The sequence below is a fragment of the Ursus maritimus genome, unplaced genomic scaffold (genome assembly GCF_017311325.1).
Source record: "Ursus maritimus isolate PB19 unplaced genomic scaffold, ASM1731132v1 scaffold_19, whole genome shotgun sequence".
NCBI classification, from domain to species: Eukaryota; Metazoa; Chordata; class Mammalia; order Carnivora; family Ursidae; genus Ursus; species Ursus maritimus.
Window position 1 is genome coordinate 53585036 of NW_024424341.1, and position 19877 is coordinate 53604912.

At 45.9% G+C, this 19877-nt stretch overlaps 1 protein-coding gene across 1 annotated transcript; it reads right to left on the reverse strand.

Moving 5' to 3' along the window:
• Positions 1-477: 477 nt before the first annotated feature.
• ZNF285 (zinc finger protein 285) lies at positions 478-17321 on the reverse strand. Its single transcript, XM_008684440.2, has 5 exons — positions 16982-17321; positions 13631-13724; positions 12374-12431; positions 5490-5616; positions 478-2951 (listed from the first exon to the last, which is right to left on the reverse strand). The coding sequence occupies exons 2-5, from the start codon at positions 13651-13653 to the stop codon at positions 1291-1293; spliced, it is 1869 nt and encodes a 622-aa protein (XP_008682662.1). The 5' UTR covers positions 13654-13724; positions 16982-17321; the 3' UTR covers positions 478-1290.
• Between the last annotated feature and the right edge of the window lie 2556 nt (positions 17322-19877).

Sequence of the window (19877 nt, forward strand, 5' to 3'; positions counted from 1 at the left end):
AGACGGTTGAGAAGCGGTGGTGCCAGCTTCCGACAACGGACGCTCTTGGCCTTCCGTAAGTTGTTAGTCACCGCAGTAAATATTAATTTTACTTGATTTACTTTATTAAGGCTATTTGCAGGACACCTAGTCTGGTTAACTTCCTATCGACAAGCTTTTCCCATTAGTGCACCTTACAGAGTTTCTCTACTGTGTGGGATTTCTTATGTCTGCAGATGGCACTTTTGCTAAAGTTTCATCACAAGCACATTACCTGGAGCATTTCTTTTTTATGCACACACCAATGAATGAAGATTCTCACCGAAGAAGTCCTAGCCACACCATTTAAGATAGCTGCACTGCCACATATAGCCTTAACGACTTAAAAGTTTCGAACTCAATTATAAAGTTGCTTTCTTATGTGAACTCCAGTGACCATGAAATACATTGCTGCTAAAGAGCCTGGGCAATACTAGCAACAAATAAACTGCCAAAATGTCATAGTATAACACAATAAATGTTTATTTCTTACTCAAGGAAAACAAGGTACAACACAGGTCAGACAGCCACCTTCTGCCAGTCCAGCCTCCAAGGTCACTATGACAGGAAAGATGGCTGGAGGACATCACAAGATGTTTCTAAGGGCCAGGCCTGGAAGTAACTTATATTACTTTTGCTCGTAGTCTGCTGCTTGGAACTCTATCACATGGACCAGCTCTTAACTGCAAGGGCTTCTGGGAAATGGAGTCTCTACGAGACCAAGAAATGGAACCAGCAAGATGAACACACAGCCATGCCCATAAAATATCACTTCATAGAGCTTCTCCCTGTGTAGAAAATCTAATGGATTTGAAAGCCTGAGAATCGACTAATATTCTTACCACACTAAGAACATAAGCACTCTTTTAAATATCTTTCTAGTGGGTACTCTCTTTAAAAAAAAAATCTACAGATTTTGGCTGGCCTGAAGTCCTCACTGTACCCATCTCAATTATAATTTCCTTCCTGGGCATATCCATTCACAGAAATTTGATCTCCAATTATCGTCATTGCCACAAACTGTCCATCTGTCGATTATCACTACTTTGCCCCTGTAGCATGTGACAGTTGGTGGGAGTTTTGCAGAAGTTCTTGAGATCCACAGCAGTTCCCTGGAATACTCTTATGAACCCTTGCTTCAGAGCTGCAGAATGACATCATGGGTGGCAGCGTCCTTGTCCTCTGCTGCCCCAGCCCTCCCAGCGACTGAGTAAGCCTCCATCACCTGGAATACATGGACTTGCTTGCTTTCCTGATTGGCCCCTTGGAGAATTACACTGAGAACGTTTCTGTCCTCTCACGCAGTCTTTGATGAGTGAGAAGGTCTGAGCTATAACTAAAGTCACTGCCATGCTCACGACACGTATGTGGCACTGCAGCTGCATGTGCTCTCTGGTGAGCGAGAAGGTATGAGTTACGACTGAAGCCCTTCCCACATTCTTTGCACTTATAGGGCCTCTCTCCTGTGTGGACTCTGAGATGCACATGAAGATCTGAATTCCGACTGAAGCCCTTACCACACTCGTCACATTTATACGGCTTCTCTCTGGTGTGGTCTCTTTGATGTAAGTGAAAATATGAGCTATAACTGAAGCCTTTACCGCACACCTCACATTTGTAAGGCTTTTCTCCTGTATGAACCCTCTGGTGAGTGTGAAGAACTGAACTGTATGCAAAAGCCTTTCCGCACACGTTGCATTTGTAGGGCTTCTCCCCGGTGTGAACTCTTTGGTGAATGTGGAGGTGTGTGCTTTGGCTGAAGCCCTTGCCACACTCGCCGCACCTGTAAGGCTTCTCCCCTGTGTGCAGCCTCCGGTGGACTTGAAGAACAGAGCTTGAACTGAAGCATTTGCCACACTCACTGCATTTGTAGGGCTTCTCTCCAGTGTGGACTCTCTGGTGGACAAGAAGATTGGAGGTCTGATCGAAGCCCTTCCCACACTCCTCACATTTATAGGGCTTTTTCCCTGTGTGTACTCCCTGATGAATACAAAGCAGCGACCTAAATCCGAACCCCTTCCCACACACGTCACATCTGTAGGGCATCTCCCCCGTGTGGACCCGGTGATGGTTGTGAAGAGAGGAGTTGCGCCTGAAGACCTTGCCACATTCAAGACATTTATAGGGTTTGTCTCCTGAGGGGCCTTTTTGATATCTGGGAAGGTCTGGGCTCTGGCTGCAGCCCTCTGCCCACTCTTGACATTCGTAAGCTTTGTCATCTGAATGAGTTTTACAGTGAACAACGATATCTGAGCTCTGACTAAAGTCCTTTCCACACTGGTCACATCTACAAGACTTTTCTCCTATGTGAGCGCTGTGATGAACAGGGGGGTCTGCACCATCTCTGAAGCCCACCCCATAGTTCTTACATTTGACAGGCTGTGGAACCACAGGGACCCCGTTATGTTGTTTGACTGCTGATTTCATAGCCAAGTGTTTCCCACAGTCAGTGTATCTATGAGGTTCCTCTTCTTTACATTCTTGGGAATCACCATGATCACGTGATGTCTGACTGGTGCTGTCATCACACTGAGCACATCCACACACTTTCTCTTCCACATGGATTCTCTCACACTGTCCTCGAGAATTCTGAGGCTCCGTCATCACGTTGGCTCCCTTCCAAGATTCCGGGTTAAGGACTTGTGTCAGGCCTTTCCCTGCTGTGCCACCTTGCTTTTCTAAATTAATGGCACTTATTACACAGTTTTCTTCTTCAGAAATCTGAAGAGACGCTCCCGCCCACTCTTCACAGAGGGAAACATCCCCCCCTAAATGCTGGGGACAATCTCCCTGAAGATTCATGACATACTCCTGACTCACAGTTAATTCACTGACCCTTTGTTTCCAAATCTGCCAGCAGTAGAGCACTTCTTGGGAGAGATAACTCAACCCTTTGCCCTGAAGATGTGAAATGTTGTTTTTAATCCTGTCTCCTATGAGGAGAAAGAGAATTTGGCTAAGAGAACAAGTAAGTTATCCCTGCAGAGGTTTTGAGAAATGAAGTAGGATGGAGTGGGAAGCTGTCACTGGCTCCTATTGATCTAGGAAACAATCAGAATCACAGGACTTCTAATCCATGGGCTGCCAATTAAAACTCACATGTTGCAGGGAAATGAAAAGAAATCTTGGGAACAATTTATAAAGAAAGAAATTCACCTCCCTTCTACACGAGCAGCTGATAAAACACCTTTAATCACTTTGCTACAAAAGGAATGGGGAAGGGGTGCTTGGATGGCTCATTCGGTTAAGCATCGGACTCTTGATTTCGGCTCAGGTCACGATCTCAGGGTTGTGAGATTGAGCCTCACACTGGGCTCCATGCTGAGCATGAACCCTGCTTGGGATTCTCCCTCTCCTTCTCTCTCTGCCCCTCCTCCCACTCGCACACTCTCGAAGCAAATAAAAAGGGGGGGAGGGGGAAGACTCCCATACGATTTATGGTGCGTGTGTGTGTGTGTGTGTGTGTGTGTGTACAATACAATAATGGGAGTGCTAGACATGGTGACAGACACAAAGCATCACAAAGACCTTCCAAGACACCATATAAAGTTGCAGAAACAAGCAACAAGTCTTGTCTCCTGCTAATCCCCCTGCCTTCACATTACTGTCACATGAGGTGGGATTATCATGTACGTTTCTGCACAACCTGCCCAACTGTATGTGGTCAGCATAAAACAGCAATGGGGACTGATATAGGGATAACATTGTCAAATATCGTCCTGGGGTTGATGGGGGAGGCACATGTACACCTTTGAGGCAGGCTTAAAGAGACATCCTTTTCTCTGAGGTTCTCTGGATTCCATGAAGAGATAAAGTCCGCCAAGATCCCGTAATCCATCCAGTGATTTCTTTCTTTCTTTCTTTTTTTAATAAGTAATCTCTACTCCCAATGTGGGGCTTGAGCTCATGATCTTGAGATCAAGAGTCACATGCTCTAAGATCCAATAATCCATTTCTTTAACATCTCCTCTTTAGATAATCGCAGAATCTCAAATACCCATGACTATGAGAATGGGCAATGTGGAACTGTTAGTAGCCTGGCCCCACGGAAGCAAGATTGTAGCACAGGGCCATAAAACATAGGGAGATGAGGCAGAAGAGGGTAGTCACACCCTTGGCACCCCAAAACAGGCTTCAGAATGGCATGAACACTATGGTCAAGACCATCTGGACACTGCTCCTGGTTCAAGGTAGTGGTTTCTGAGTCATCTTATTGAGAGTGACGTTAGTGTGTAAGGTGGTGTCAGAGAAAGGGGTCTTTGAGCTACCCACAAGAGGCCTAAAGGAGCCGTTTTCTAGTTATTTTGACCATATCCATAGTAAGAAAAGCATTTGCACTGTGACCCGGTATGCACAAATAGACACAGACTGTTAACTAAAACAGTTTCACCAGCTGATACTTACCTTACTAGGTGCAACGTACTCTGACAAATTCTTTTGTGTTCTGGTCCATTAACCAATCTTGCTTTTTAAAAACTGATGATTATGATAGAGTAGCTTGATTTCAGACTCACTGACAGTGTTGAATCCTGCAGACTAGCCACACGTCTATAATCTATAGACATAATGGTACTTACTTTCACATGGTTATTTAAAAAGCGCAGGGTCTAGGGTGCCTGGGTGGCTCAGTTGGTTAAGTGTCTGACTCTTGATTTTGGTTCGGGTCATGATCTCAGGGTTGTGAGATTGAGCCCTGCAATGGGCTCCATGCTGAGCCATGGAGCCTGCTTAAGGTTCTCTCCCTCTCTCTCTGCTCCCCCCATCTCCACTCACATATGCATGCACACTTTCTCTCTCTCTCTAAAACCAAAACAAAACACCCAGATAAGGAGGGTTTACATCCTACTTCTTACAAGCTATGTAACCATGGGCAAGTTATTTAACTACTCTGTGCCTCAGCTGTTTCCTCTGTAAAAGAAGGAATATCTCATAAACTAAACCAAGGTAATACATATTTGTGTATGAGCCTCTGAGAAATTAAAATTGGATATTTATCAACGAGAAAGCAAATAAGCTGACACTTATACCACATTCACTATACACCAGATCCTGGTTTAGTTCCTTTAACACTAGCTAACCCAAAACACTGGTTTTTCTCCAGAAGCAACCAAGGCCCATGCCAGTGTGTGAATGTTATCAACCTCGCTTTGGGAAACATGAGAGCAGATGACAGCCTAAAACGAGAGGAGGCCAGGGTGGCCTCCTAACTGTATTGGAGGCCCATGGGCCGGGGGGGTAAGATGTGAGTTCCCTCATCAACACCTCACCGGGGGCCAGTCACGCACATTAATCTGTTAAAACTCACTAACTTCAGGGGTCTCCTTGGTATGTGTGTCTCTCGGGTATTCTCACCAGTGGCCAAAGTTTCTCTTTGTGCTCCCCCTGGAATACTGTATGTGGTTTGAAGCTGATTATTTGAGGGAACAGGACCAGTGGTTTGCTGCTTAGTTACAGAGGGCTGTTGTCCTCACCCACTGAGACAAGGTTCCTGAAGTTCTCCAGCATCACGTCCTGGTACAGATTTATCTGGGCCTTGTCCAGTAGCGCCAGCTCTTCCTCCGTGAAGACCACAGCCACATCCTTGAAGGTCACGGTTTCCTGAAACATCAAGCACACGCCACATGGGTCATCCACAGATGACCACTGGCAGAAGGGCACAGCTGGAAGCTTCGCGGGTCATTAGGTTGTTGTCTTTCTGCTCCAAACTCTCCAGTTTAAACTATACTTGTAATGCGGGAGCCACGACTCTGCAAATCACACTTTGAATCTGAGAACGGCTCTGCCTGAGGTTCTGCCACTAGGGGGCGCAGGAGGGACTCTGCAAGGTTGGGGGAGAAAGAAGGGACTTGTTCCTGCCGGTTTGCCTCCTGTTCTGGGGTATCACCTCTGTAATGCTAAGTTCCGCTGGTGGCAGCAGTCCCTTTCCCTAGCGATATCTGAAGTCTGGGTCCCTGACCCCTAGGCTTCTTCGCTGAGCTCTGAGACACCAGCCAGCCAGCAACCCCTCTTCACAGTTCTGCATTTCAGCTCCACAAGGCCCCTTCTCTCAGTTTCCAAGTTCCCGTGATTTAATCTCTCCCCTTGGTTCCCTCAGCCAGGTTGGTAGTTACTTCCCACAGTTGGTACTTCCATGATATTGTAGAGTTCTCTCTTTACCCCTCAGTTACCTGGCTCACAACTCCATACCTCGTCAACAATTCCATTAAATTCTTCCTGTTCAAATAGCCAGTGTCCTTTTTTGTGTCCTGAACGGACCCTTACTAGTGCAAAAGAAATGAGAAACATAGAAGAAATTCAAAGTTTCGGGTAGGCCAAGTTTCTCTTCTTTTCTCCACATTGCCTGCGTCCCCGTTAACCATCCACAGTCACACAAAGAATGTTCCAATAAACATCCATGAACATCTGTCTTTGAGTACTTATAAAAGCATTTCTATAAAATAAATTCCTAGACCAAAGACTACTTATTACTTGAGTATGCATATTTTACATTTTGACTGATATTATCCAAATTGTCCACCAAAAAGTTTGTACTGATACCCTAGCCTAGCGGTGGCCGGGTGTTCATTCCCTATCGTACATCAAGACTTGATATTTTATTTTCTCTGTCATGGCAGATTAATCTATTTCTATTGGACTAAGCAGACAAGGCAACTAAAAGCACTGGCTGCCATATTAAAAAAAAAGTAAAAAGGAAATTATTGGGACAATTGGAAGCACTTTGGGTATCAGTAACTAAGTATTAAAAAAACATTAGAATCAGTAGTGGAATTATTAGCTCACACAGTAGTTCTGTTTTTAATTTTCTGAGGAACCTCCATACTGTTTTCCATAGTGGCTGCACTAATTTTCATTCCCACCAACAGTGCACAAGGGTTCCCTTTTCTCCACATCCTGGTCAACACTTATTTCTTGTGTTGTTGATTTTAGCCATTCTGACAGGTGTAAGGTGGTATCTCATTGTGGTTTTTTTAAAAAGATTTTATTTATTTACTTGAGAGAGAGAGCACGATCAGGAGAAGGGGCAAAGGGGCAGAGGGAGGGGGAGAAGCAGATTTTCCGCTGCGCAGGGAGCCCAACGTGGGCCTCGATCCCAAGACCCTGGGATCATGACCTGAGCTGAAGGCAGATGCTTAACCCACTGAGCCACGCAGGCGCCCATCATTGTGGTTTTGATTTGCATTTTGCTGATGATGAGTGATGTTGAGCATCTTTTCATGTGTTTGTTGGCCATCTGCACGTCTTCTTTGGAAAAATGTCTATTCGTGTACGCTGCTGATTTTTTCATTGCATTATTTGGGATTTTTTTAGTGTTGAGTTGTGTAAGTTTTTTTTTTTTTTAAGTTTTTATTTATTTATTTGACAGAGAGAGAGAGACAGCCAGCGAGAGAGGGAACACAAGCAGGGGGAGTGGGAGAGGAAGAAGCAGGCTTCCCAGTGCAGCAGGGAGCCCGATGCGGGGCTCGATCCCAGGACCCTGGGATCACCCCCTGAGCCAAAGGCAGATGCTTAACGACTGAGCCACCCAGGCGCTCTGTGTAAGTTCTTTATATGTTTTGGATATTAACCCCTTATCGGAGATGGCATCTGCAAATATTTTCTCCCATCCAGTAGGCTGTCTTTTGGTTTTGTTACTGATTTCCTTCTCTGGGCAAAAGCTTTTTATTTTGGTGTAATCCCGATAGTTTAATTTTGCTTTCGTTTTCCTTCCCAGAGGAGGAGACATACCCAGAAAAATGCTTCTATGGCTAATGTCTAAGAAACAACTGCCTAGGTTTTCTTCTAGGAACTTAATGGTTTCAGGCCTCACATTTAGGTATTTAATCCATTTTGAGATTACTTTTATGCATGGCATTTACGCAAAGGAAATGAAAACACTAATTCAGAAAGATATATGCACCCCTATGTTCACTGCAACATTATTTACAATAGTCAAGATACGGAAGCAACCCAAGTGCCCATCGATATAGATGAATGGATAAAGAAGATGTGGTGTACAAAGACAATAGAATATTACTTGGCCATAAAAAGGAATGAAATCTTGCTATGTGCCACCACATGGATGGACCTAGAGGGTATAATGTTAACTGAACTAAGTCACTCAGAGAAAGACAAATACCATATAGTTTCACTCACATGTGGAATTTAAGAAAAAAAAACCCAAATGATTAAAGGGGAAAAAAGAGACAAACAAAAAAACAAATTAAAAAAAATATTTTTATTTATTTATTTGACAGAGAGAGCACAAGCAGGGGGAGGGGCAGAGGGAGAGGGAGAAGCAGGCTCCCTGCTGAGCAAGGAGCCCAATGCGGGACTTGACCCCAGGACCCTGAGATCATGACCTGAGCTGAAGGCAGATGCTTAACCGACTGAGCCATGCAGGTGCCCCAAAAAACACAGATTCTTAAATACAGAGAACAAACTGGGTGGTTGCCAGAGGGGAGGTGGGTACGGATGTGGGGGAAACAGATAAAGAGTAAGAGTACACTTATCACGAGCACTGAGAAATGTATAGAATTGTTGAATCGTTACATTGTACGCCTGAAACTATTATAACACCGTATGTTAATTTTACTTGAATAAAAAAATAAATTTCTTGAGTGTGATGACAGTAATGCGGAAATGTAGGAAAAAGCCCTTATTCGTAGTAGATACAGACTGAAGTATTTAGGGTGAATAATGATGCCTGCAATTTATTCTCAACTGGGTCAGCAAAATGAAATATAGACATTATGTGTGTGTGTATACGTATAACTTTTATGTAATTGTTAACAACTTGTGAACCTAGGTGAAGATTACACATTATACTGTTCTTTCCATTTTTCCATAAATTAAAAAATTTCAAAATAAAAAATCGAGGGGAAAAATAATCTCATATTAACAGCCATCCCCTGACCCCCCCAAAATTTTTTTAAAATAAAATACTATCACTGCACTTATTACACCGCCCAGTTACATGGTCACAGATATGTCCTCTCAATAGACTCTGTACCTTGCAAATGCTTCCAACCAAAGTTGTGAGTAGCTACAACGTATTTCACAAAGAATTTATACTAGCTATTGTTCGACCACCAAAACCTGACAATTATTAAAAACAAAAACTGGGGGGGCGCCTGGGTGGCACAGTGGTTGAGCGTCTGCCTTCGGCTCAGGGCGTGATCCCGGCGTTCTGGGATCGAGCCCCACATCAGGCTCCTCCGCTATGAGCCTGCTTCTTCCTCTCCCACTTCCCCTGCTTGTGTTCCCTCTCTCGCTGGCTGTTTCTATCTCTGTCGAATAAATAAATAAAATCTTTAAAAAAACAAAAACAAAAACTGGGGGAGGTGTGATGGACTGCATGTTTGTGTCCCCCCAAAATTCATATGTTGAAATGTTAACCCTCAAGGTGATAGTATTAAAAGGTGGGGGCTTGAGGAGGTGATTAGGTCATGAGAGTGGAGCCTCACGAATGGCATTAGTGCCCTCATAGAAGACGTGCCAGAGAGCTCACCCCTTCTGCCATGTGAGGACACAGCAAGAAGAGGACCACCTATTAATAAGAAAGCAGGACCTCACCAAACACCAAATCTGCCAGCTCCTTGACCTTGGACTTCCTAGTCTCCAGAGCTGTGAAAATAAGTTTCAGTTGTTCCTAAACCACCCGGGATATCCTAGCAGCAATGCTTTCCTCCGTGGGAGGTGACAACATGGAGCGAGTGGGCCAGGAAGTACAGATACCTGACAGCCGATGTGGGACAGACATAGGGAGAAGGGCTTAGGAATGCCAGGCTCACCCAGCCTAACCCCCTTCTCCCTTCTTGGCCTCAACGGTCTGGGAAAACAAAACACCCATCTCCCACCACCCTTGCTGTGATCCTATGCAGAGACTGTCATATGTGCAGGTACAAAGACAGTCCAAAAATATTAATAAACCAAATTTATAAACTAATACAGATATAATCAAAGATTTTAAAATCTTTTTCTTGGCACACAGCACCACCTACGAAGTCCTCTTGTAAAATCTGGAACCTAAATTTATTCAAGCACAGAGTGCTCCCACTTACAGGAAACATCGTAGCTAGAGGAAACCCACTGAATGACACTGAAGAGGCATTTTTTAGATAATCAGGGAAAACTGATCATTGCCAAAGCATTAGATGATACCAAAGAATTACGGATAATCTCAGCCATTTTTTGTATTTTCAGTAGAAATACATACTGAAATACGCAGAGGTGTATGGTAAATTAGATTGCTATTCAGCAAAATTCCCTCACGCTCCCCAACTCCACTCAAGGACCGGCGGGTATTTCCTTGCCCCTTGACTTTGGATTTGGCCAAGTGCCTTGATCCAGTTCTGAGCCCGGGCCTCAAGAGGTCTTGCATGTTTCCACTTGCTTCCTTGCTCCTCTGCCGGCGCCCAGCACGCCCGTGCTACCAATACAAAAACCGCTATTGTAAGCAGAGCGCTACCAAATAAATCTCCTGCACTGACTTTGGGACCAAGAGGCAACACTTGGGGAAACTGTTAGCAGAGGCTGGAAAAGACGGTAGCCTGGGTGGTACAGTGTGAAACATTTGGTGAAACAGTCGCCGGCAGTAACGTCGAAGATGGAAAATGAACCTAATGGGACTCAGTGTGGACTCGGGCAGGATGGTTTCCAGGCAGAGGAAACGAGCGGGAGCTCATTTCTTTTACCTTGCACACCAGCTACTCTGAGAAAGTAATGAGCTCAGAACAAAACCGATATAAAATGAAATGACATGCTGTCCAGGATCTTCTTTTAAAATGCTTTGGCACGTCCAACTCTTGGCTTCAGCTCAGGTCGTGATCTCGGGGTCACGAGATCAAGCCCCATATCGAACTCCGTGCTCAGGGTGGAGTCTGCTTAAGCCTCTGTCTCTGTCTCTCTCTCTCATATAAATAGATAAATCTTAAAATTAAATTAATTCAATAAAATAAACTTCTTCGGGAAAGAAAAAAGGAAAGTGAAAAAGAGGCAGATGAAGCAGGTGTGGCAAAATGTTGGACCTGAACCATGGACACTACACACAGAGATTCACAGTACTATTTTCTCTTTTTGTGTGTTTTCAGAATTAAAACATTTTTCATGACTTAAAAAATCCTTGTTTTACCCTCTGATGGCTTTTTAAAATTTTTTATTTATTTATTAATTTTAAAGATTTTATTTATTTATTCGACAGAGAGAGAGAAAGCCAGCGAGAGAGGGAACACAAGCAGGGGGAGTGGGAGAGGAAGAAGCAGGCTCATAGCGGAGGAGCCTGACGTGGGGCTCGATCCCATAACGCCGGGATCACGCCCTGAGCCGAAGGCAGACGCTTAACCGCTGTGCCACCCAGGCGCCCCCTCTGATGGCCTTTCTGATGCATCAACTTGGCTAGACTACGGTCCCATTACAGAAGCAAACACTAATCTAGGTGTTGCAGTGAAGATATTTTGTAGATGTGATTAAAGTCCATAATCAGATGACTTGGAGGGAGACTATTTTTAATAATCTGGGTGGGCCTGAGCCAATCAGTTGAAGGGCCTCAAGACCAGAACTGAGGCTTCCCTAAGAGAAGAAATTCTACCTGTAGATAGTAGCATCAGTCCAACCTGCCCTGAGATTTCCGATTTGCCCGGCCCCCCCCAAAGGCACATAAAATAAACCTCTTACAAATCTCAATATATATCTCATGCTGTTCCTGCTTCGCTGGTTGAATCCTGAGGGATACATCCACACTCAAATCTTGCTTCTTATGTAGTGGACTGGACCCAGCGCTACTCCAAGTGGGGTCATGTGCATAGCAACCACGCGCTCGGGCGCCGTGGCAATACCACACTGCTGCAAGAGTTTCCGAATGCAGGGCGCCTGGGTGGCTCAGTGGGTTAGGCGATCACCTCTTGGTTTTGGCTCAGGTCATGATCGCAGGGTCGTGGGATCCAGCCCCATGTCAGGCTCCATGCTCAGTGGGGAGTCTGGTTCTCCCTCTCCCTCTCCTTTTGCCCCTCCCCCCACCCACACACTCTCTCACTCTCTAGAATAAATAAATAAATCTTTAAAGAAAAAAGAGCTTCTGAACTCTTACTCTTGATTGCCATACTGATCTGTCAGTGACAAGCAGCTCATGGACTGGCACTTGTGTGCAGACCTCACCTGGAGTAGCACCGAATTAGACATCTAGACGTCTCTGAGCCTGCTTCCTGATTTCTGCAAAGGGAGTAATACCACCTGGCTCACACAGCTGTTCCGAGCCAGGCAAAGTGCCTCGCACGGAGCCGTCACTCAAACGTGGGCAACTTCCTTTCGGAAAATAGAGGGGTCTAGCTCCTCAGAAGTGACATGGCCTTTAAGAGAGAAAAAGGAAACCTTAACTCACCTGGAGTTTAATCATACTGTCTTCCTCTTGGAAGGAGCGGGATCCCGAGAAAGCAGAGCTGCAAAGAAAGAATCCATGAGAGCAGGGGTTTGACAGACTGTAAATGAGTCCTGCTTTCTCCTTATCTGTACAATTTTCTTACACATTCTTCTCTCCCGAGATATCTTTACCTCTCTTCTCACTCCCAACAGACTCCGTCCCACCGTCTCAGGCCTTGTCCCCTGCCCCCACTCCACCCAGATTCTCATGTAACTCCTATCTCACTCCCCAACCGTTTGGGTCCAAACTGCCACACTTTTTCTTTTTCTCAGACTTGCGAATATATTGGCATCACCTATACCCTAAGTACTCTGGAAAAGAGGCTCCAGAATTTCTGACTTGGACAGGGATCTCAGGATGGACGGGGGACCTCCTTCTGAGTCTACTTTTGCATGCGAGACTTGCTCTAAAGAACTTTCGGTTAGCTCCGATCTTAACTCTTGCCTTCCAGAATGATCTCTCTCCAGCCCCTGTTGGATCTTCTGGGGCCCTGTGACTTTTGCAAATATTTGACGATATACCTATGGCATGAAAGGCATGCTCTCTGCTCTGGAAAAGCTCACAGGCTCCTGAACTAGGAAGTCTCTAGGACCGCAGCTGGACCGCAGCAGGTAGACGGAAGCCATGGGAACTTGTGACTCTGCGTGCACCCAACTCTCTTCTCTGTGCTGCCTGTTATCAGGGAATCCCCTTGCCCTCCAGCTTCTGGTTGAGTTCAGCCAATAGGGAAAGTCAGCAGGAGATCCAGGGAAGGGACAGAAGTGAAATCAGAGTATTTATTCCCCCAGCTCTTCCCTGGGGGTTGCTTTGGACTGGCTGTTTCATGTCCCTTGACCAAAGGTCATAGCACCTGTCAGTGGCCCTCGTCTCAAATCTGTCCCCAGGTCTGGTAACTGTTCCGTCTCTTAGCCCTTCTATCCTAGGGATAGTAAGTTACCCTGCTATGGCGAGGTTTGGGAAATTGCAATATCCTTTCTTGATGACCACACCCTGCCTGCACTTTGGGAAACTGTCCCTTTATTTTAAGCTCTTCTCAAGTTATATTTTTGACCGTGGTGTTTATTTCCTGTCTGATAAACTCTGTAACCATGGTGGCGTTTCAGGAGAAACTTAGTGCATACAATGTCTGCCTTAGGCACTGTGGGACCCTCAAAGATTAAAACACAAAAACCAAAAACCAGGTCTCTGTCCTCTCAGATAATGTTTTCTTAAAACTACCTGTGCTGAAGGATCAGTTTCATATTCTTTTCACGGTTATTTTCAAATCCGTCACCGACTAATATTTTGGTAAAACACGGTTCAAAAGAAATTTCTAGAAAAAGGAAATACAGAGGCATACAAATTACAGGCCTATTTAAAACACTATTAGAGTAATCAATTACCACACGATTACCGAAACTGCTATACCGATATTTAAATGATTCCACTCAATTTCTGAAATTATCTGGTCCTAGAGCAGTAACATTTAGCTCTCCAACTGGCACCAGTCTGCTGGCCACCCCTTGAGTTGCATGTTCTAGCAGCTTACAGAGTGACAGAATCAGGCTAACAGAATATGAAATGACTTTTAGCAAATCTCACTCTTCCCCTCCCCCTTCCCTGTCTTTAGTAGAAAGCCTTAATCACCCTTATTCTGGGCTCCAACAAAGATTTGCTAAACCTCTTAGTATGGGGCCAATCACACAGTTTTTTAATAGTTAAAACCTACCAAGTAACATTTTTCCCTAACCCTGTCCAAAAAAACCTACAAATCCTGAAGACACAACCGAGCCTTTGTCCTTTATCTGCCGCACCAGGTAAAGATCCTGCCGCTTATCAAGCCCTCGGTGTTTCTTGAGATTGACAAACACAGAAATGGAATCAGCTCTGACACTCTAAATGCACGTGCAGCACGTGCAAAGACACAAGCACACCAGGCTCTCCGCTTCCAGAATCTGTTCTCTCCTAAGAGCCAGCAATGGGTCAGCTTGATTATGTGTACACACGTATACCCACGCACCCACACACATGTGGGAGGGAGTTTGGTTTCCCAGATTTCTGGTTTCAAGCCCTCCCTGCCTTTATAACGTCGGGGCCTCGGCAGGAACCAGACGGCACATTGAAATTGGAGGCGAGCAGTTAATAAACAGACTACTTACAGTGGTGTAGGCTGGGCGTAAGGAAGCCATGGGGAGAGGGCACTATGCTGGGGAGTGACAGGCCGTTGCCATTACTACATCTGGGCCTGAAGGGGTATTAGGAGGGTGATTCCGGGGCCTGGAACAGAGTGTGCAAAAGGTCCCTGATGGGAACTGTAACTTTTTGTTGAGAAGTGCAGCCAGCGTAGAGAGAGAGAACTGGGGAGGCCAGATACTCCAACTCATTCTTCCCTCTCTCTCTCCACTCTCCTCTTGTGACTTCCCACTGGCCGAAGACAACCAGGCCAGAGGGCAGTGGCGGGCTCTCGGGGCAGATGGCAGGGTGGACAGGTGAAGTGGATCTGGGGGTGAGGAACCGAGTGGATCTGGGGGTGCGGAACCCCAATTTGCCTTAGGGACATGATGCCCCAAGACCCTTGTTTTTCCCCCACCTGCCCAAGCACACACAGCTCTCTCCCACAGATGCTCACTCGATCCGATCATCACTCTGATCTGAGTCACTGCAGCAGGACAGAGACCAGGTGCCCACAGCAACCTCTTGAGGGGAAGAAGACCCAAGGGGAAAGCAGCAGTTGAATTTGGAACTGCAACTGCCCAGAAACACAATGGGAAATATAAGCCCCACGTTCTCCCCCAAATCCCGCTTCCAGATTCCTGGCTCTTTTTCTCGGAATTTCTAGAGGATTCAGGACTGAGGAGAGACACTAACCTGAACTCTTCCGGATGTACCTAGCAATCGTGTGCAATCATCTGGGGAACAGGATAAAGACCACTTCTTCCGTGTGTGTGTGTGAGAGAGTAAACGTCATGGGATGATGACAAGGGTGTGTATCTGTGATCCGTGAGTATCTGAGCCAAAGGACTCTATGAGATCTAACTTCAGCCCTAAGGGCCTGCGGCAGGACTGCAGGCAGGGCTGTCTCTAGCCCATGCCAATTTGCCTTTGGACTTCCTAGAAAAATGCAGCCCTTCTTCAAGATGCTTTTCTCCCACTCGTTGGAAAATTATTGTAATATACTGCTTTTGTTAGAACAAAGAAAGCACTTTTACCGCTACTTACTGAAAAACTGTGTGTGTATCCTATGTGAACGGCACAGCTGCAGTGTGGTCTCCTCGTGCAGAACCCAACCTGCACACATGTGCACGGGAGTCAGAACCTAGCTGTTAAAAGGGGGGGCAGGTGGCTCAGTAAGTTGAGCATCTGCCTTTGGCTCAGGTCCTGGGATGGAGCCCCACGTCAGGCTCCCTGCTCAGTGAGGAGCCTGCTTCTCCCTCTGCCCCTGCTCATGCTTTCTCTCTCTCTCTCTCTCACTCTTGCTCTTTATCTCAACTAAATAAACAAAATCTTAAAAAAAAAAAAAAAAAAAAAAGCAGACTCTGAACCCAGACTGCCTGGGTCTGAGGCCTGGCTTCATCATCCATTGGCTTGTGTGCCCTGGGGCAAACTATCTCCTGGTGCGTCAGTTCCTTCCCGTGTACAAGACAAGATGTTGAGAGAACCTATTTGTCAGTGTCGTGCGGGAACTCGGTAAGTCATTACATGGGAAGTGCTCAGAGCAGGGCCTAGCGTACAATGACCAGTCGAGACGTGCTGGCTCTCGTGTACAGGGCTGCCTGCTCAGTGCCCCAGGTGTCAAAGTAAAATCCAGTCTCTGATCCAAAGGTAGGCAGACTAGGGGGCAGAGAGGTGAGCAAATAAATTCACCGGAATGTGAGAAGGACTGCAATAGACCTTCCACAAAATCGAACAATGACCCAGGGAACAGGAACCCAGCACAGCCCGGGAGGGGCCCAGGCTCTCAGGGAAGGCTTTCAAGAGATGCTAACTGAGGCCTGAAGAAACAACAGGCGCCTGCCAAACTGACAAGGAAGGAAAAGACTAATGAGCAAGAGTGGCCGTGTGGGTGAAAAGACATGCATGTGGAATGCTGGGGTCCCATCAGAGGCCAGGACGCAGACTAACAGGTCAGGGTGGGTGAGATAATGCTGGGAACATCACCAGGGGCCAAATCCCGGAGAATCTCAGAGTCTGGATGCTGTGTTGCTATTATTATCATTCTTCAAGTCCCAGTTTGGGTGTTACTTCCTCAGGAAGCCCTCCTTGATAACCCCCACTACATTGGGTACCGTCTGCATCCGTTCAAGCTGCTCTAACAGACTACCACAGATGGGGTGGCTTACAAACAACAGAATTTGGGGGCACCTGGGTGGCTCAGTCGGTTAAGCATCTGTCTTCAGCTCAGGTCAGGATCCCAGGGTCCTGGGATCGAGGCCCACGTCGGGCTCCCTGCTTGGTGGGGAGGCTGCTTCTCCCTCTCCCTCTCCCTTTCCCTCTGCTCTCTCTCTCTCTTTCTCTCACTCACTCTTTCTCTCAAGTAAATAAAAAAAAATCTAAAAAAAAAATAAAATAAACAACAAATTTCCTTCTCACAGTTCTGGAGGCTGAAAGTCCAAGGGCGCCAGCACCATGAGGGGAGGGCCATCTTCTGTATCACAGACTTCTTGTTGTATCCTCACATGGCAGAACAGGGAGCGGAGCTCTCTAGATCCTGTTTTATAAGGGCATTGATCTCATTCATGAGGGCTCTGCCCTCATGCCATGATCACGTTCTAAAGCCCTACCTCTTAAGACCATCCCGCTGGGCCTTAGCATTTTGGCATATGAATTTCAGGGGATACAAACATTCAGACCATGGCAGATAACCTACTGTGGCTGGCATTTCTCCTATCATAGCACTATAATACTGTGGTTGCTTAATTATCTTCCACCTTTGGCTATAAGCTCAGGGAGATCAAGGATGGCATTTCCTCGTTCAACACGTATTTATTAAGTGCCTACTGTCTGCCAGGCAGTGATATGGACACTGAAGATATAGCAGTAATAAGGGCTATGAAGAAAAAAATGGGGCAGGGGGATAGGGAGTGAAATGGGAGGTCAGGAGAAGACTCACTGGGGTGATCTGTAGGCAAAGACCTCACGAAGTAAGGGCGTGGACAATACAAACATCTGGACAAAGAGCATCCTAGGCAGAGGGAACAGCAAAAGCATCAGCACCCAGAGGAGGCAGCATGCATGGCATGTGGCTGAAGAGTGAGTGAGGAAACCAGCGATCAGATGAAATCAAAGTAAATGTGGGCCAGATGGTACGCGGTCTTCTCGGCCATTTTAAGGACTGTGGCTGTGACTCTCATTAGATGCAACAACAGGAGAATTCTGAACAGAGGGGTGACATGATCTCACTTAGGTATCAACACAATTCCTCCGGCTGCTGTTAAGAATGGACTAACGGTGGCAAGAGGTGGGGAGCAGGAAGACCAGGTAGGAGGTTATCACGATAATCCCAGCAAGGGATGCTGGGGCCTTGGGTCAGGAAAGTAGAGGTGGAGGCAGTGAGAAGTTGCTGGGGTCTGCATTGATACTGAAGATACAGTCAGTGGGATCTGCTGATCACTTGAATCTGGGGTGGAAAGCAGGGAGTGGAGGCTTTGGCCTCACTGACTGGAAGGATAGAGATGCCATTTACAGAAATGAGCAAGGTTTTATAGGGGCCAGTTCTGTGGAGGATCAAGAGCTCAGTTTTGGAAATATTAGGTTTGAGGTATTGAAAAAACACACCTACATTTGCAGAGATAGAAGATAAAATTATCCCATTCGCAGGAGACAAAAGACATAAAATACCTATGAATCAATTTCATTACAAAAGGAAGAAAACCTCGTAATTTTATTAAATGCCTGAAGCTCTGACCACACCCCTGAGCTCACAGTGACTCCCAGGGCCCAGGGGTCTAGTCTGAGGGGGATTTCACAACATCTGGCTCCCACATACAATATGCAACTAGGAGTAAATTCAACATTCTGTGCTTCCTCGGGACACTTCCTAGCTAGTTAACGGGGAAACTGTTTCAAAAATATTTTATCATAAAAACTTCAAAGCCATGCAGAGGTAGAGAGAAGAGTCTAATGAACGCCCAGGTACCAATCATGCAGCTTAAGCAATTATCACCACATGGTCACCCTTGTTTCAGCTATACCTCTACCCCGTCCCCACGTCCTCACATATTATCTGGAAGCATATTCCTGACACCATATTCATCATATTGTTTCATCCAGAAAGACTGCCTTATGTCATGCTAAAAGATATGAAATAGTTTTAAAAGTGCTAATATTACACCTAAAATAACTAACATCAATTCTCTAATTTTATCAAATGTAGGGTCAGTGCTCAAATTTCTAATTTGTTGCCTGCAATTGAACAATTTGCCATTTGTTCTTTGTCTTATAAGCCTCAAAGTTTACATTCCCTGCCTCACGGCATGCAAGGTGAGGATGGGGTAATAATTGGGGGCAGCTCTCTTTAAACTGCATTCAGATTTCTTACTAGAGAGGAGAAAAGTCAAGATGTAAGCAGAAAGAGTTAGGGGTCCTCCAAGAAAGACGAGACATAGCCTCTTGACATACGAAAAGTCATTCTACTCATTCTGGGTCACAGCCATCTTGAGATCTAAGCCTGACTGGCACTACTTGCCCAAAGCACCTTCCTTGAAGAACTTCCTGGGATGCACTGAAATTGCAGAATACATCTCAGTAGTTAATAATTTTAAGGGAACAAAAGAATGTAAGAATAAAGAGCCACTATCAGGCCAGGAGATAGCCTGATCCTATCAGGGACAATCAATCAATGGTAAAACTCGCAGTGCTGATTCAAAAGTGGAGTGACCGGAAGCACATTCTTGAGCTGTCTTTTTCGGATCTAAACCCCTTTGAGCACCCAGATACCAGACCAACAGGAGCCAGAGAATTGATGAAGCTGACCCTTGCCAGCCCTTATGACTTCGATCAGACCTGGACTCTGTCACCCTAAGATGATATTTGCTCCCAATTCCAGGCTGAATTCCCCATTGCACAAGCCCCTTCATGAATCTGAATGCACCGTTACCTTAAAACTTCCCCAGTTTTGTTATTCCAGAAGACACTGCTTTGGAGAATATCCCCACGTGTTCCCCTTTATTTGTTGTAAGTAAAATCCTTCCTTTTCCTATTTTTTTGGCTTAGTTGTGTCTTTTGGCTCAACACCCACCAAGAAGTGAACCCAGTTTGGGGGAACAAAGATGCCGAATCCAAGACTCCAAGAACCTAGGGCTGCTGAGCCCGAATCGCCCCCCTGGAATGAACAGCCTAAGCGGGCCCCCATACTTAGAGATGAACTGCTTGGGCCAATTCCTCTCCGCAGTCAGGCATGCTTGGCCCAAACCATTATCCCCCAAACCTGAGCCAACGCCCTCCTGTCCTCGCCCCGGGCCAGAGATAAGCACATTCCAAGACTGAC

Excerpts from the sequence above, each read along its gene's own strand:
- ZNF285 (XM_008684440.2), bottom strand. The coding sequence starts at position 13,653 with ATGAAACTGATCCTTCAGCACAG. Across the intron at positions 12,432-13,630 it reads AAACTGATCCTTCAGCACAG|CTCTGCTTTCTCGGGATCCC; the intron begins GTAGTTTTAAGA and ends CTTTCTTTGCAG. Across the intron at positions 5,617-12,373 it reads ACAGTATGATTAAACTCCAG|GAAACCGTGACCTTCAAGGA; the intron begins GTGAGTTAAGGT and ends TTGATGTTTCAG.